This window comes from Nyctibius grandis, chromosome 6 (assembly GCF_013368605.1).
Source record: "Nyctibius grandis isolate bNycGra1 chromosome 6, bNycGra1.pri, whole genome shotgun sequence".
Taxonomy (NCBI): Eukaryota; Metazoa; Chordata; class Aves; order Nyctibiiformes; family Nyctibiidae; genus Nyctibius; species Nyctibius grandis.
This window is the reverse complement of record NC_090663.1, coordinates 6301724-6315478: the sequence shown is the minus strand read 5'-3', so window position 1 is coordinate 6315478 and position 13755 is coordinate 6301724. Positions and strand designations below refer to the sequence as shown.

General features: G+C 49.1%; 1 protein-coding gene across 1 annotated transcript; it reads right to left on the bottom strand.

The window, feature by feature from the left end:
* Nucleotides 1-2180: 2180 nt before the first annotated feature.
* On the bottom strand, nt 2181-5930 carry FABP1 (fatty acid binding protein 1). The gene is made up of 4 exons (XM_068404118.1): nt 5859-5930; nt 4649-4821; nt 2749-2841; nt 2181-2248 (listed from the first exon to the last, which is right to left on the bottom strand). Exons 1-4 carry the CDS (start codon nt 5923-5925, stop codon nt 2198-2200), a joined length of 384 nt encoding a protein of 127 aa, XP_068260219.1. The 5' UTR covers nt 5926-5930; the 3' UTR covers nt 2181-2197.
* Nucleotides 5931-13755: the final 7825 nt, after the last annotated feature.

The window sequence follows — 13755 nt, the reverse complement described above, 5'->3', positions numbered from 1 at the left end:
TGAAAGCCTCTTTCTCTCTACACAAGTCCTGATCCTGAAGTTCTTGGTTAAATTTTAATTGATTCTTTCCTAAGTGTATTTTTTCCCATCACTTCCTTGTGATAACATCTCTTTCCAGTGATGTCCATGGGTGGTTGACCAAGGGATGGTAGAAGTGGGAAGCTGGTTCCACAAAGTGTCATGCATGCCTGTGGGCACTGAGTACAAGCTCAATAAGACCTGCAGATGGTGTTCTGTGTGAAGTGGTGTGTTTTTCTGATGAAAAACTGCTGAAAAATGATTCTGCAGCTGACATGGGTGCAACATCAAACGGTGGGTACTTTGCAAGCAGGACTAAGTAGAGTTCCTACATCAGGAGAAAATAATTAAAGTCAATTAGTTTCCTTGGTTAAAAATCAAAAAATGTCTGCAGTGATGGCAGCAGATGGACATGAGATGAGTCCATGCCAGAGGCCAGTTGCACTGGTGTGGTGCACTGGCTGTGTGGATTGCTCTAACTGAACAAGCTGTTTCCAGGGAGGGGGATCCACCTTTGCTCACCTTCAGGGTGAGCTGGGGGCTCTGATACCTTTCATCATCTCTCTTTCAGCTTAGGCAGGTGCTTAATCAATTTTGCACTGAGCAAAAAAGGGATAGTCCATGGATCAGCTGCCAGTGGGCAGCCAACAGAGTTAAGTAAGTGTCTAAAGGCAATGGTTGGATTTCTAGATTAAAAAAGGTCTTTGCTGTCTGCCCATCTATCTCAAAATCCAACTGGTTTGGTCCAGACCTTCAGTGGCAGCCAAGAGATGAAAAGGGATGGTTTGTTCAAGAATCCCCTACCTGCTCCTCAGCAGAATAGCAAGAAAACAAAACCGGGGTTTTTCCTCTTTGATATTTCTCAGTGATTTTACCAATGTTTCTCCAGATCTAAGATGAGTTCACTGGAGACCAACATCTTTAGGTGCTGTTGAGCTAAGCCCTTCCATTTTTCCATGAGGTGCCCATCTGATGCCCAGTGCAACAATCCATATTGGTTCAGTTCTCAGCATGAGGATCAATGTCTACCTGTAACATGAAAACCTTCCCTGAGGAGAGAGGGGTCGTGGGAGAGATGCATGTGAGGACAAATTGGTCCTTTAGTGGCATGTGTTGGGGTTGCAGGAGGAGGTGGGGAAGCGCTCGTGGTGTTTTCCTGACATCCTGATTAACTTTGAGCAGTTGTAAGAACATCATCCCAGCTACGTATATCACACCAGCCATATATCTGTTTCCCAGTGACAATTCCCAATTATCATCTGAGCACAGGCCTTGGAAAAGGCAGCTAAGAAGGGTTTCCTCTCCTGTATGTGTCAGAAAACCACATCTCCATCCAGCCCGCAGCACCAAGCAAGAGCATAGAAGATGACTTTGGTGCTCCTTCTGTGTCTACACTGTGAATAACCATTTCCCATCTTCTGCCAGGAGAGAAAACCTGTATTTCACCCTGGAAGGAGAGTTCAGTTCCAGTTCAACCCAATTTATCAGGCATAGTTTTCGGTGAAACACACACTGGACACCTGTAGGCTGTGTGGGACCCTCCTGCTGGTGGGAAGGGGTGGGGAGAAGATGGGGATAGGGTGGCCAGAGCCTGTAGGGCTGGATCCTGTTGCAGAGATGTGAGGATGGGGATGGCATTTGGGACACTTGGACTGCCCCCACACTGGTTCCTTCCCCAAGGCAGCTTCCTAGGCAGGATCACTGACATTTCCTTGAGTCCACCTAAACCTCCCCATCCTTTGGCCCTGCCAGTCACCTTGTGGTCACTTTGGCCATGTTTGTAAGGAAAGGGAACAGAGCCCTTTCCCTGCCCAGTGCTCCTCCATCCACCCACCCAGGGCAGCCATGGGTGCACAACCCACCGGGACACCCCAGCAGGATGCTGGCACCTGTCCCCAGGAAGGGGCTGGAAGAGTGCTCATCAGCATGGAGCACATCTCAGAGAGCCACTCGATGGCTCTGAGCCTGCGCCCTAGCCTGGCTCCGTTCACCGACATCAGCACAGCCTTGGCTCAGCCTGTTGCCCAATTTCTACCTGGGCTCACGTGAGTTTTGGAGGCTTGCATCTTTTTATAGCAACAGTGAAGAGGCTGATGATAATAATGAAGGGGCCTTTAATACAAATTTTACTTTAATGGACACATTTTACACAGTAAAATGATTGGCATGTACAGGGTCTCTAGATTCTCTTGCTGATTCTTTTGCAGGTGAGGTCTCCCATGGTCAGTGTCTGAAAAACAAATGGAAAGGGTTAGCTTTTAATGGCTCTTGGCTCCAAGCTCTTCTTGGAAAGAATCTTGTCCCAGTCTATCTCCTATAAACTGAATTATTAAAGCTTTGGATTTCTTCATAAATACCCCAAAGCAGGTAGGAATAATCTGACATCACTCAGCTGGGATCAGTCTGCTGCTCCTCTCTTCTTTAAAAGTACCAGGTCCAGCCACAAGCATATACATCTAGGTGGGCGAGAACATGCCCTCATTGCATGAAACTTTGATCAGAAATGCCTCCTGGGGTCTCAAAGAATACTTTTGGGATCAGACTATAACAAAAAACTGCCTTCAGTGCCTGGCCAGCTGATCAGCTTTGGCTACAGAGCCTGAGTGCGAGCATGTGCTTGTCTCCAGCATCTAAGCTCCTCAGAATCTCTGTAGCCTTTGTAGGGCCAGAACCCCGAAGGCAGCCGTATGCATTGTTACTGCAGCCATTGCCCCTCTTTTCTGCACTTACATGGGTGATGGTGTCTCCGTTGAGTTCGGTGACAGATTTCAGCCCTTTCAGGGTTGCAATCAGTTTGTTGTTACCCTCCATCTGAACAATAGCCTGGTAGAGAGGGGAGGAGACAGAAGCATTCATGTTATTGCTGCAGACCATATCAACACCTGCATTTTGTCCTTCCCCTGCTGTACTGAGTTGCCACTGTCCCCTCTGCAAGCTGTTTGGAGCAAGCTGCTCCCTTGGAGCTTTCCTGGGAGGAGGAGGAGGAGAGAGGGTTGTGCTGGTGGTGACTACAACACAGCAAAGACATGGATGTTTACTTTGAGCTCTACAAGGGTGCAATTTTGCTGCCATACCTACCTCTCTCCCCTCCAAACAGAGAATCACTCACGGCTTCTGCACTGTTAGATGCCAGAGCAGGAATCTTGGCACCACACCAACATAAGTTTTAGGGGAGAAGAAGGAAGGCTTTTCACCCTGCCAATGCTGGTGCCTCTGTGCAGCCCTAATGTTCCTCAAGGCAAATCCTCATACAGCACCAAGTCCAAGAGGACCTGCACACCTCCAAGGAGAGGACTGCAGAGTCACCTGAGCTGGGCCAGGGCATGCCAAGTTGTCTCCTCTCCACCATCCAGCTATTGCACATTGCAGCAGCCACCTCCCTCAGGTTGGGGTGATGGGGGAGTCTTGGTCAAGGTGGGAAACCATTTAAGGAGCTTTCAGAAACACAGTCATGGCTGGAAAGCTCTCAGAGGGATGGGCACATCTGCTGAATCTCTGACAATCTGTCACGGTTTAAAGCTGGGCCGGCTATTAAACCTGTGGCAGATGCTCTCTGTGGCAGCTGCACATCTAAAAAGGCTACGGACAGCACCAACACTCCCAGGGCAGCTACACTGATCACTGAAATTACTCAAATAAATAACCCAGCAAAAGACATTTCTGTTCATCTGTCTGTCCAGCTGTAAGACATGTTCATCTGCCTTTGAGTTGCTGATTTATGGAGGGTGAAACTCTTCTAACAGCCATTTCCCTCTAGTTTATGTGCAAGGGACTTCAGTGATGCTGGAAGTTGTGATACAGGCAGTACAGCTATCAGCGCCCGACTCACAGGGGCGTTTCTTTGTTGATCATTCCTTCTGCTTTCAAAAGTCCCTACAATATCATCTTCTCCTGAGGCAGAGGTGAGAGGCGATACTTGCCAGTGGCACTGTCTTCAGATTTTATGAACCATTGGAAACTAATGTTCAGGAACGGGAGCTGACCCAATTTCAAGAGCGATAAATCCTCACCTTGCCAAATCATCTCACCCAGTGTAAACAGAAGCAGTGGAAAGGGCTAGCAGTGAAGCTAACAGCCACTGGGACTTAAAAGGAGAGATTTATTGGTTTGTGATTCATTGGCTGACTTTCCTGCACCACCTTTAAGTCAAAGAAACGAAGGTGGGGGTATGTTTTGTGTTGCAACATGACAGAAAGTCAACCCTTTTCCACCTCAAATCTTTCAGACCTTTTGCTGTCAGAAGGATCTACCAAAGCATCTCTATCCCCCTTTTCCAAACGGGCTGTTAAAACACTGCCTTACAGTGTTTTCCAAACTGGCTGTTAAAATAGCTTTAGGAATGCAAGGCTTCATCTGCAGAAGTGCTGCTTGGGGAGCTTGTACAGTGTTTTGTAAAAGTGAAGGGGGGAGGTGGGAACTTCAGGGTCTTGGGCTCTGAGTTTCTCAGGAAGGTGGCTCAGAAATGGACTGTCATTTTCAGAAATGTGTCCCTAAGAGCCTTGCTGAGGACCTGCAGGGAGCAGGGCTGCAGGAGTCACATCTGCAGACTTGGTTTCAGCAATTAGCCCCCTCCCATTGCATTGAATCATGAACCCCTGCAGCCCTGGCAGAAAAGGAACTGATCACTCACCTTGACCTTCTCTCCCGTCAGCATTTCCATCTCGCACTCCTCCCCGATGGTGAACTCGTTGTGCAGCACTTTGGAGCCAGTGGTCACAGTAACCTTGAAGTTTTTCCCATCCTGCACAATTTCTGAGACACTCTTGATGTCCTTGGCCTTCTGGATCTGGTCATCGGGAAGCCCTGCCCAGGAACAAGAGATGTTAGGTGGACCTTGGAGCCATTAGCAGGCAGATTGCTGCTGCTGAATGAATGCGGTGGGATTTGGGGACCCACAGCTAGCAGGATTTCTGTTCTAGTGTGGAAAAGCCTCACAAGGATGATGGTTCCCCAAGGGCCACATGGCCCTGGTTCTGCTGGGGAGGAAGAATAACAAATACTGTCATCCTGGGTTTGTGTGGGAACTGGACTTCTCCATTGTCCCACTGACTTGGCTGGGAGCAGAACAGCTACCTCCCTGGCCAAGCATCAGAGGGAAAGAAGAAACCCTGTCTTCCTTCCTTCACTGAGAGGCAAGCAGAGCAAATAGAATAAACCAAGGCAGGAGGAAGGAACCAAATGGTTTTTTATGAGATTGAGGGTCCCTCAGAACCAGCTCACTAAAGTCTTCTCCCAAAGCCTGAAGCTTATCTGACAGGTAGAGCCCCTCCGGCACATGACTGTGCAGAAATAGTGCAAAGCCTCCTGAATGCCTGCAGGAGCACGTTCCCTGGCAGAGATGCTGGTGGAAATCTAGCTAACCACATTCATCATTAAGCATTTAAACAACCCGACTATTTTTCTGATGAATGGTGGAATCTGGGGCTTTGCAGGATTGCTGAGCAGCAGCACGGTGGGCTGAGCGGTGTCCTTCTTGCTCTCACATTCCACAGCCTGATGAGGCAGATCTGCAGTCACCCTAAGTAGGTCCCGCTGGCTTGTCACGTGTGTGCAGCACTGCCGCGCTGGCCCGTGGCTGCAGACACTGCTGGGACCATTTTCCTGCAAGCCATAAAATTTCACCCAGCATCTCCTGACCTCCAGCCAGAGAGATGCTTTCTCTTCTATTTTGAGATCACATCTCCATGCACGTGCATTTTAAAGAACTCAGCAAGATGACAGACAGAAATAGGAAATCTGAGACGTATTTTCAATCATCTACATCATCAGCACAGTTGGACTCCCAAATATCAGTAGGATCAGTGGAGGCAAAGCAGCACATGGTGCATGCAGGCACTTACCAAGGGCTTTCATAAAAGCCTCAAAATTTTCCTGGGACTGGAGTTGGTACTTTCCAGTGAAGCTCATGATGGAAAGGCTCTCTGTGCTCCCAACACACGAGGAAGTGCCTTGCTGGTAGGTGAGGCTTGGTTTTATAAGGTCCTTTAGCCCTAAGAGTTGGTCAGAGGTAAGATGGTGTAATTCTTTTATGGCCATGTTCAAACATTAACACAAAACCGGGGCAATGGTTAGTGATAAATTGCTTTACATTTCATGGACCTCAATTTACAATGCGGGGGCAGGGAAAATCCCACAAACCCATTTTATGGAGGTAGCAACGTGGCATCCATAAGCACATGATAAAAAAAAAATTGTGGAAAGAGATTAATTTTCAGAGGAACAAAGCCAGCAGGTACTTCTGTGTTTAAGTTGCTTTCAAAATAAAGCGTAGGATTTGACAGGACTAGAGGACACAGCCTCAAGCTGCACCAGGGGAGGTTCAGATTAGACATTAGGAAAATTCATTCACAGAAAGGGTTATTAGACATTGGAATGGGCTACCCAGGGAGGTGGTGGAGTCACCATCCCTGGAGGTGTTTAAGAAACGACTGGACGTGGCACTTAGTGCCATGGTCTAGTTGACACAGTGGTGTTAGGTCAAAGGTTGGACTCGATGATCCCACAGGTCTCTTCCAGCCTGATTGATTCTGTGATTCTGTGATCCTGTGATCTTAGAAGCTTATCAGAAAAAAGGACACAAGTGTCTCATTTCTGCTTTTTGCACTTGAATCAAAGATATGGACGTGCAAAACATCTCAGCTTCCTCCTAGCCACAGAGGTATCCCAGTGCTCTGTGTCCCAAGGTGATGAATCAGAGAAGCTAGTTGGGAGGGACCTCTGAAGGTCTCTGGTTCAACCTCTTGCTCAAAGCAAGAACATCACCAACACCAGATCAGCTCAACCATGACTTTGGCAAAATCTCAAAACCCACCCTCTCTGCCTCTCTGGGTGCCCATCCTGGATCTGCACCACCCACCTCTTGAAGACAAGATGCTCAGCCCAAACCTCCCGAAGTGCAGTTTGTGACTGGTGCCTCATAACATATGCTGTAACCAAGAAGACTTGTGAAGCCTTTGGTTTCACCTCGGTGCTTTGGGAAGCTGGGACTGGGCTCTGCGCTAGAATTTTCTTAGTCCAAATGTGAAAGGCTACAAGCCAGGGCTTTTGCTGATGCAGTCATGGATTTCTCCAGTGCAGGTCCTGTTGGACACCCCAAAACCCCTAGCCATTTTTTGAAGACCTTGGTCACAAGCTTGCCAATCACAGATACCCAGGTGGGCTTCACTCTGTCTCAACCCATATTATTGCCTGGATCATCCCTATTTCTGCTGTGCTTGTACCTGGGAACTTGGTGTGCTGCCCAGCTTTCACATCTTTGGCCTGATTATTTTTATCCTTGAGGAACAAAGGTTTCTTCAGCAGGCCACACGGCTGCATTACTTTGAAACGTTGGATGGGAAAAGATGCTGCTGCTGCCATGAACTCTGTCCCTCTCAGTTTCCACCAAGTTTTTGTTGTGCTGCACTACCAAGACAGCACTGAGATGAAATGTGGCACATTTCACAGCTTTTTCTCTTTTTAAAGTGGCTGTGGCAGTCTCCCAGAGGCTGGCTGCCTCCAAGCTGTAACTTCCAAGCCTTAGACATGCAAGCGCCGGTTTGTATTGGTTTAGATTAGATATGCCATTATCAGAGCCTTGATAAGTCTGTCCAAAGCGGCAGCTTGCACGGAGCGCTGCCGCTTGATAAAGCTTTCCATTAATGCCGAAATTCAGCAAAGGGCCGCCCTCAGCCCTTGTCATCTTATTACAAAGGTCCCGAAGGGAGCAAAGGCTCAGTATTGCTTCTCTGAGGGCAGGGCAGCAGTTTCCCCGATAGCATGAGACCTATCACTGCCTTAGCTTTGCTTGCCAATGATCAGCTGGGGAGCAGAGCTTAGAGAAGAGCTGGCCTTTGCTCTTGGGGTCTTGCCTTATTGCAGAAATAAAGCTGGTGGCTGTGCCACTTGCCTCCCACCCTCTTGCCTCAAACATCTGCGGTTCAGGGCTGTTGCCTCTCTCCAGGCACGTGGACTCCTGCTCACGCCCTCTGAGGGCATGTATTGCTCTTGCAGCTTGGCTTTTGGTGGGATGAGGCTGTCCTCCATCCCACCACCCAGCTTATGGAGTCAGGGAAGGGCTGAAAATGGTGCTTGTTGCTTATGGAGCTAGTTTGTGCCAGGGCAGGGAAAAAAAATGTTGGGAAAGAAATGGAGCCATTAGCAGTTAACGTTCTTAAGTGAGAGAACCCAAACTTCATCTGCCCAAAGCAGAGACAGTGAACATTTAACCAGTTAAAATGTGTTTCATCTCACCCAACCACACGTCTGCAGTGGAGATGTCTCCATCTGATTCAGGCACATGAAGAGCCCCTGAGACACAGTGGGGATAAGCAAACCTTTGTCTGACTGAGCATAGTCTTGTATGCTGGGATGCAAAGAGCAGGAGCCTCCAAGTGCCTACAGGTGGTCAGATGAACTCCACTCCTGAAGAGACACCTGGCTGTCGCTCTGGGCCTGTGCTCACCTCTACACTGGCCTGCACTCTCCTCCATCCTGATTTATCAAGCACAGTGGCTCATTTAATGACTGCTCACAGTGATTGCAGCTAATTAGTCAAGGAGAGGTACTCAAGCCCATACAGGCATGAGCAGGATCTTGTGCATCTGCGTGCCCTACAATTTGCACATAAGTCCTGAGGTACAACCCATCTTACCACACACATGCACTATATGAATGTCTCGTTCCCTGAAATGGCTTTTCATAAATGTGCTAACACTGTCAAAGCAATTGACTTGGTGTCCCATATCCATGATATCTAATGGAGCCTCACGCTCTGGGGTAACCATCACCCTGTTATCTTCACCAGTCCAGAGGGAACGTGCAGATGTGCTGTGCTGAAGACCAGTGTTCCTGTCTCTCTCTGAGACAAATATATGACCACAGTTTATATTTAAAATAAATGAAAGTTCAAACAAAAGCCCCTAAGAGGACCTTCCTTAGCAGATGGTGCTCCTTGGCCAGGGAAAGCAATGACACAAGAGTGATGCACAAACCAGGTGCTTCATGCTGAGGCATGACACTGCCGTGAGGAGGGCAGAGTGAGAGGTGGCCGGGCTGAGAACACCTGAGTTTTCACCAGGTTCACAGCCAGGGAGATGCTCCATGGGAAATGACCATAGTGCCAGCAAGGCCAGAGCTGTGGACAAAGTCCAGGATTGCCTCTGTGCATGTACTTCTTGGTGCTGCTGCCATGTTTGCTACTGTCAAAGCACCTCCCTGAGCCCAGGTATCCCCATTTTGTACATGGTGGAGTGCACAGAGACTGAGTGACTTCCCCAAAGTCACCTGGAGAAACTGATAAAGCAAACATGCTGTAACTGCTCAGCCTCCACAGCATCTTCCTTCTTATGGGTGGCCATAGAGCCCATATCCTATGGGACTGCAGATCTTGAGATAAAATTTGGCGCTGGGGTTTACTATCATCTTTGGCGTAGTAGAACATGATTGCACAACCTTCTCCAGGTAATAGCATCTTCAACGTCCCACCAAGGGAGCCAGCATTGCACAATCCCATCCTCCTGCTCCCTTTCTGCTCTGCCTTCATGAGCGTGTCCTGCACTTTGATCTACAAGACCCAAACCACAATACAGGATGTCCTTGAGCCTGTTGTGAAACACCTCGCGGTGAGGAAAGAGAATTGCACCCAGCTGTGGTGAAAGGGCCGACGCGCTGGCAGCTCCTTGCCCTGCAAAATCACCAGAGGTGGAAGTGGAAAAGTATGCGTGTGCACATTTGTAGGTGAGAAGAGGCGTTGACCCATGTGGAAGTCCTACCTCATGTCAGCCGAGATACCTGCATTTTATATCAGATTTAGAAAGAGGGGAGAAGAGCCACATTCCATAGCAAATGGGCAGCTTCATGCACTTTAATTCATTTACAATTGTACATTTCTGCCTTATATCTCCTTGACATGAGGCTCGAACAAATTATTCTGGCTGTGCAGAATTATTCAGGCCTGTGCACCTGCAGACACTCTCTGCAAATTTCCTAGCCCCCTTCCTGCTATGGGTCCCTGTACCTCACTGACGAAGGCAGAACTGAAATAGTTTGATTTCTGGCCAAAATCTTACAGTTTTAACTTGGAATTTCCCTGGTGTTTCTGTGAAAGTTCATGCTTCTGTGCATCAGAGGGGAGGGGGACACATAACTCCTTCACCCACCCCCAGCGACAAGCTTAAATATTTTTTCTCAGACAACATAACACGCTTCCCACTGGGACATACTCTGTACGGGGCAGTAAGTGGCACTGTAAAGCCCCAAACATCCTTATCACCCACTTACTGGATGTACCTGGCATTGCCTGGGTCACTTCTAAGTCTGAAAGCTTTTGCTTGTGTATGGTTTGCAGACACCAGCCAGCTCACGGGCAGAGACGGCACTAGGAGACTGTCTAGGGGGAGATTTTTGAGCTTTCCAGGCTTATGTGATTTTTTTTAAATTAAATTTGGCACATTCTGGTCCTGGTTGTGTGTTGAGGTCTTTCCATGTGCCCCTTTCTGAGTCTCTCCCTGGCTTCAGAGACCCCCAGGGGAGGACGGACCGGTCTGGAAGGAGGGTGATAAAACCCCATGATGGATCTGAGGGAGAAGACAGGGTCAACATGAACAACCTCTTTCCTACCTCAATGAGCCCTCGCGTTGGCTCAGGCCAGCCACCTTCGTAGCCTGGCACCCTGCTGCAGGACATTGCCCCTGCCTCCTCTTCCTTGGCTCCAAAATGGGCCTTTTTGAAGTGTTTCCTGGCTGCTACTTAAAATCCCGGTGGGATGGCTGGGTGGCCATGGACCGAAAGGTGGAGGGACCTGTGCGAGGGTGGGAAAGGCTGGGTGGGAGCAGGTCAAGGCTGGGTGGGAGCGGGTCAAGGATGGTTACGAGCATGTCAAGGCTGGGTGGGAGCAGGTTACAGCTGAGTGGGAGCGGGTCAAGGCTGGGTATGAGCAGGTCAAGGCTGGGTGGGAGCAGGTCACAGCTGTGTGGGAGCAGGTCAAGGCTGGGTGGTAGCAGGTCAAGGATGGTTACGAGCATGTCAAGGCTGGGTGGGAGCAGGTCACAGCTGGGTGGGAGCAGGTCACAGCTGAGTGGGAGCGGGTCAAGGCTGGGTACAAGCAGGTCAAGGCTGGGTAGGAGCAGGTCAAGGCTGGCCCGAGGCTGCGCTGGTGCTTCTCCTGGGTGGATGCGAGGCATTGCCGCCATCTAGTGACACAGGGTTCATTGGTGGCCTTGCAGAGCCTGCGGTCCCCAGCGCTGCTGGGCCTGGGGATGCTCTGCCGGGGACCCAAACCCAGCACCTTGCTTGTGCTTGGGACATACAGAGGGGCCCATCGATGGAGAGGATGGAAAGCTGCCCAGCAAACATGAAGCTGATCGTGTTGCAGTGCTTTCCTTTGAGTGCTGCAGTGCTCCAGGCTGAGACCTGGAAATTTGGGGGCACTTGTGCAGGAAAAAAAATTGGCTTCTCACTGCTGTATGTGCTCTTCTGCTTCCTTGTTCCTCACTACGCTTTGGGGTGCCTTTAACGGGTGGAGAGGCTGAGGAAATTCTGTCTGGAGGGATGAAAATTGATGCAGTACGAAAAAAAGTTGGCAAAGCCTGGCAGCAGCCTTAGCCGGGGTTGGCAAATACAGCTGATTTCTGACAGGCGAGGCCAAAGAGCGTGAACTGCTCAGAACAAAGGTCCAAAGCCGAAGTGCAAATCCCAGCAGGAATACGGAGGCACCAGGTAAAACCAGGTTAATTAAAAGCTGTTACATTTCCCAGCTCCTGCTCTGTTGCTGCAGTGGATAAGCCCAGGTGGGCTGGTGTGCAGCAACACAGGCATGCCCTTCCTCTACTTTCTTTTAAAATTCAAAATAACATTAAAGAAATGGCACTTTAAACATGAACGCACGGAGCTTGCAGAGCCGAGCACGGGAAAAGCCCTCCCAATAAACCTCCCTGTCACCCCAATGCATGTCCCAGGTGCTTCCCCTGTGCTCTGCCACATAAGCAGTCCCTGCCATCACAGCATTAACCGATGATCTCATTAGCCAGGGCTATCACTGCTGATAAGCCCAGGGCACAGATAAAGCTGCGGCAAGAGCCTTATTTCTGTCTGTGAGCGCAGAGCAGCAGGTATCCTGGTATAACCCATTTTTTTGCAGGGTTCCTGCACACACCCTGGAGGGATGTAATGCTGAAGGGATCATTAAACTCATTGTAATTTCTTCACTTGGAAAAAAAAAAATAGATGAATCAGTGAAGTTATCTCACACAGGTAATGCACACATTGAAAGTATTAGACATTCGGTAAGTAAATGCCCAGAGGCATAAAGTCCTGCGGTGGTGGGAGGAGGTGAGGTGCCATCAGGGTGTGCTGGGTGAACAGGAGATGGTCAGGTGCACATCAGTGATATTAAATTATTACATTGGTAATAACAGCTACCAGCTTGTGGAGCTTTTCCTAGGGATTTGATCCTTTCTTTGTTCTAGCCTAAATTTGAGCTAGGCTCAAAGTATGTGCTCTGCTGCTGCATGGGCAGAGACTGCTGCAAGGAAGGAAAATCCTGAATTCACCCTGGCATACTGTTGTGGGAGAGGGGAGGGGAGAGGAGGCAAATCATGTATCTTGCAGCTTTTAGTATTTTCTTCATTTCTATTATTTCACTGTTTTCTCCAGAGATGCTAATTGAAGTTTTTTATATCAGTTACCACTGGAGCATGGTGAGGGAAAAAAAACCCCTTTCGGAGCTGGTAAATGAGGAAGGGGCTAATAACTAACCTGACTGGGTATTAAAGAATCATTTACCCTCCAAAAATACACGGGACATTAAAAACATGGCACTGAGAACGTCATCTCTTTACACCACTTCGCCACAGCGGGATTTGCCCTGCACATCGAGGCCAGCTGAGGCGAGTGGCCGATGGCCCTGAAACGGATGTCCCCAGAAAGGCTCCGTTTCGGGGACATCGGCCACTCGCCTCAGCTAGCCAGGTGACCCTGGAGACTTTCGGTGACTCCAGGGATGACCCTGGAGAGGTTTCACCATCGATTTAAACCCAAGCCATCCCTGAAGACCAAGGTCCTGCCCTGCTGCCTGTTTTTTCCAGCACCCCCTGGGTGCGCAGCTGGGATGGGGATGGACCCCCATTATAGGGTTGGCACCGCAATAAATGCCAATGTGCCATGAGGACCTGGTGGGTATGGGGAGGACCCTGGGACCACAGCTGGGTGGCTCAGGCTTCACCTTTGCTATGTGATCAGAAATGTTGGGCACAGAGATCTCTTTACAATGGGGAGATGCAGGCTAGTTGGGTGATCTGACTGATATAGTTATAGATAATTAGATCCTTTTCTAGCTGATTTCATAGGATCATAGAATCACCAAATCAGCTTGGTTGGAAAGAACCTTTAAGATCATCAAGTCCAACCATTAGCCTAGCACTGCCAAGTCCACCACTAAACCATGTCCCTAAGCACCACATCTACATGGCTTTTAAATACCTCCAGGAACGGTGACTCCACCACTTCCCTGGGCAGCCTGTTCCAATGCTTGACAACCCTTTCCGTGAAGAAATTTTGCCTGATATCCAATCTAAACCTCCCCTGGTGCAACTTGAGGACATTTCTTCTTGTCCTATCACTTGTCACTTGGGAGAACAGACTAACACCCACCTTGCTACAACCTCCTTTCAGGCAGTTGTAGAGTGTGATAAGATCTCTCCTAAGCCTCCTTTTCTAAGACTAAGCAACCCCTCAGCTGCTCCTCATAAGACTTGTGCT

Coding starts and splice junctions, on each gene's coding strand:
- FABP1 (XM_068404118.1), bottom strand. CDS start 5,925: ATGAGCTTCACTGGAAAGTACCAACTCCAGTCCCAGGAAAATTTTGAG. Junction 4,822..5,858: donor GGCTTTTATGAAAGCCCTTG/GTAAGTGCCTGC, acceptor GTTCCTGGGCAG/GGCTTCCCGATGACCAGATC. Junction 2,842..4,648: donor TGACGGGAGAGAAGGTCAAG/GTGAGTGATCAG, acceptor CCTCTCTACCAG/GCTATTGTTCAGATGGAGGG.